Source organism: Magallana gigas, chromosome 7 (genome assembly GCF_963853765.1).
Source record: "Magallana gigas chromosome 7, xbMagGiga1.1, whole genome shotgun sequence".
NCBI classification, from domain to species: domain Eukaryota; kingdom Metazoa; phylum Mollusca; class Bivalvia; order Ostreida; family Ostreidae; genus Magallana; species Magallana gigas.
Genome location: NC_088859.1, coordinates 4166671 through 4170868, shown reverse-complemented (window position 1 = coordinate 4170868; position 4198 = coordinate 4166671). Strand labels below are relative to the sequence as shown.

General features: G+C 35.9%; 1 protein-coding gene across 1 annotated transcript in view; it reads left to right on the top strand.

Moving 5' to 3' along the window:
* Nucleotides 1-975: 975 nt before the first annotated feature.
* Nucleotides 976-4198, top strand: part of LOC105318493 (uncharacterized) — a 5000-nt gene continuing 1777 nt past the window's right edge. Inside the window, exon 1 of the mRNA XM_011415665.4 lies at nucleotides 976-1528. Within this exon, the coding sequence (XP_011413967.2) occupies nucleotides 1304-1528 (225 nt within the window). The 5' untranslated portion in view covers nucleotides 976-1303. The remainder of the gene's footprint in view (nucleotides 1529-4198) is intronic.

The window sequence follows — 4198 nt, the reverse complement described above, 5'->3', positions numbered from 1 at the left end:
GCGCTTTCTCCGACACCAGTTATCAGCTAAGTGTGTTTAGATGGATTATGCTACTGCCTTTATCATAGAATTAAAAGGGTGAAAAATGTTTTTGTTTTTATAGCAGCAAATCACGATAGCTTTAAACAAAATTCCACCATCTCCTGGTGCTAAGTTCCCATACCTAGTTCAGGAATTCTAAGTCCTTGAATTAACCTGGTCAGTCTAGGTGTTCGTACATAAACGTCCCATACAGTTTAAGATATATCAAGATATTAAGTAAGTGATTTCAAACCAACCACAAAGTTATATATAGCAAATCGAAGCTAATGTATAGGAAACAACTGCGATATAAGAACCGTTATTACACATCTAAATCGACTGCATTCAAACTCAAATCTCAAACTACCAATAAAAGGATCGACTCAGCAGTTCCTCCTGATTGCCTCACTAGTTTCGATAGGCTCCATTTATTGATGTCAATCTTACACTCTTAAAATTGATACACGGTATTTTAATAGTCCCATAACTTCCTAAAAACAAATTCTTTAGCTAAAGAACTGTGGGGGGAGTTCTGGTTGACCGCAATGCTACATTTCCATCCATTCAAAAAACAAAAAGTTCCACAGATTTTGGTCTTATAGAAGTTATTTAGGAATATATATTTTATATTTTTTGAAAATTTTAATACCAAAAAATTCAAAAAATCCTTCTACTTTATCATCCTAGCTTATTCAAAGTATACCCGGAGCTGGCCAATGACTTATAGCTAAATAATTTTTATTGAGTCCGTAACTGGTCAACCTGAAAGCACATTTAAACGGGTATACAGGTATATGTATATATGTAGGATGTACGGTTTAGTTCAAAATAATATTTGGAATAACAATACATATAAAGTGAACATATTTAAGGCTATAGTACATATTGTTTAACATTAAAAGAATAAGTATTGGGACGTGATGACGTATTGCTGTTTTCTTGCACAATGTCCACCGTTTAAATTCACACGGCTATTGTTCACTCTGATTTTTAATCTGAGAGGGACAACAATAGCACAAGGTTGGTCTTACAACTACTGGGTCGGCGCAAACTGATACATCTTTGACAGTAAATGTGTGTCGCTTAAGTGTTTTAATCAGCGAAGATCGAATATCAACACATCAAGCTTCTGTAAGATATATAGCGTGCACTTATCTGCAGATAAGATACAAGGCCCCGGGGTAGCCAGGCATGACTCGCAAATCAGGCATCCGGATCGGTACAAAATAGTTCTAGTCTATGTGTAGTGGTTGGTCGTATAAATGTTTGCTATGAAGATTAAATGGAGGATCAACAACCAATCTCTGTAGACCTGAATCCCATCAGCCTACCAATACCTGGCTGTCTCCTCCGCTGTGACGTCACCAATGAGGACCCGACCCCCGTGACCCTCCCCCCGAAGTTTCTGAGGGTGAGCAGGGACTGGACAGACGAAGAGCCACAGGACAGTACCGAGTCCCGGGGGAGAGATATTTTATCAGCGCTCGAGTGGGTCAGGCAGCAAATGGTAAGTTTGATGATTACTGTTATGTTGTAAATTTTGAATTTTTGAATTTACTGGATGGGTGTAAATACAAAATTTACAACATGTTGTAAATGTTGTATTTACACCCACCCAGTAAATTCAAAATTAACAACATGACAATTACCATCCATTACAATATTTGAAGTATAGCATGTATGTTTACGGTCGGTAATAGGATTATAGACCTGAGATGGCATTGGTATCCGTTAATAATCACTGGCTTGTCATCTAAAGCAGACATTTCCAAGTGTAATTCCTAATCCGAACCATAATGAATTTGAATTAATGTTCTGGAAATTTTGTAAGATTTGGTTTCCAAAGATAAGGATTTCGATTTCGATTTTTGAGTACTATACAGTAAAACTCAGTTAAACGTCAAACGAATGTGTATTTATAAGAGAGTTAAGCTTTACGTTATTAACCGTCTTCAAAGAGAACATATAATCCCACTGTAAAATTTCACATCGAACTGTGAAAAACAATTTTCTTTTAGTCACCATTACCCTGTCGTTTTATGAACAATTCTCGAGTTCACTTCCCGGCATTATCCGTTTACGTAAGTACTGGGGGCCGCATCACGCAAACCCGTCATAAAAGCGCAACATTGAATAAGACACACTGATATTCATTTATACACGACTAGCTTAGGGTTTTATAATCCCGCAATATTTTTTATCAGCCATATAACCAGCAGAAATGGTAAACAGTTTCTAAACTGAGCGATTTATCGTGAATTGCTAGTCCCCTGTCTCTATCGCGCTAGTTCCGTCAGATACACAGAGCAAGGCCCGCTAGAGGTGGCGGGGAACGTCGCGTGAGAATGGGGGAGAGTAGCTGGTACAGCTTGTCGAAAAATAATCTTTATGCAAATTAATATGGGGAACATCACGATTTCTTGCAATGAATTGAATAGAAAGAAACTAATATGTTAAATGCAATGGTAATCTGGTACCACAGATTGCATTAATAAGATAACAAAAAAAACCTCTAAAATGAAAAACAACCAATAACACCCCTCCCGAAAAAAGCCAAAATAAAAAAAAAAACAACCCCCTCAATAAAAAAATAATTATATATAAACAAACAAAATAAACATACATGGCGGAAACACAATAAATGTTATAGAGAACAAAACAACTCAAATAACCAGCCTTCATGGATACTTACGCTTTGCCTAATGGTTTTCTAGTTATCGCGATACTCAATCTAATCAGGATTGTCTCTAAAATAGTTTAAACTGTCCGTTTAAAAGAGTTTAAACCTATTTAATGTCGCTCCTAAATGGCTGAATAGTAAAGCGTGAACTGGGATTATTATTTAGCGCTTTACGCGTTGCTTTGATCCCTGAGTGCAACAAGACATCAGATTAAGCTAGTCTAGCGGGCAAGAGCTGTTTATGGCTTACTCCATCAAAATAACTTCATTAAGAAAATGGAGTCATTGAATAACCAAAACTTTTTTTTCCCTTTTACTGGCAGAAATATTCTCTTTCAACATGGGAAAACTAGTTTCACTTCCAATGAATGACCGAAAAACATTTGTGTATTCACAAAGAGTATGTGCATGGGATGTACTAAATATACATCATATGGCTGCTATCAATATATCGAATATTTACAGTTGCTAATATTTCCTTATATGAACATAAAGATTTCACTTAGTATAAACTTTCATTTCTGTATATTTACATTTGCAAATGTGTTTCCTTATATGAATCTATAGAATAGCGAGAACGTTCAACTCTGTGTGAACATTTTCATGGCGTCACAATGATAATGCACAGTTGCAGTATTGTAAACATAAAAATACCGTTATATCAATGATTCTGAACGGTTTTCTATTCTCAAACGTAGATATAAGAAATAAACAGTAATGTCAAAAAGTTCACCGGGGTATGAACTTGGTTGGTACGTTATCAAATCTTCTGAGAAGCCCTTTGGGCTTCATATGATGTAATCACGTGACCGACCAAGTTCATGTCGCAATGAACTTTTTAAATTGCTGTTTATTTCTTAAGTGATCTTTTCAATTGCCTCCAGATGATTACTGAAAGATAAACCTTTTTAAACGTGAAATAAGTAATAATCGGCAATGTTAAATTGTTCACCGAATATGAACTTTGTACGTGATCGAATTTTCGGACCTTTAGGCTTCTCAGGATTTTATCACGTGACCAACCAAGTTCATGTCCCGGTTAACTTTTTAACAATGTGTTCTTGTTTCTTAAAACAACAGTACTGTTTTATGCAACATTGAAAAAACAAAGAATGATAAGTTTGATACTAAAAAAATTGTTAAGTAATAATATACAAATATTGACTGGGGTTGAGGGCAACATTGATTATATTAGCCCCCGAGGGACGAAATATTGCCCGACGCGAAGCGGAGGGCAATATTTTCGTCCCAAGGGGGCTAATATAATCAATGTTGCCCGAAAACACAGTCAACATTTGTTTTGTTATATGAAGAAACAAACCAAAATTTAAGAAAGTAATTGAAAACAGATCGCCGTAATTTTCTCAGCTCAACAAAGAATTCACGAATTTAATTTTCTGCAAAGTTCATTTCCAAAATATCCTCAGCATAAAACGGTCACTGGTGATATTCCGCCGACCGGAAGAATTAAAATACAGATGTTCTACCTGATTTTAC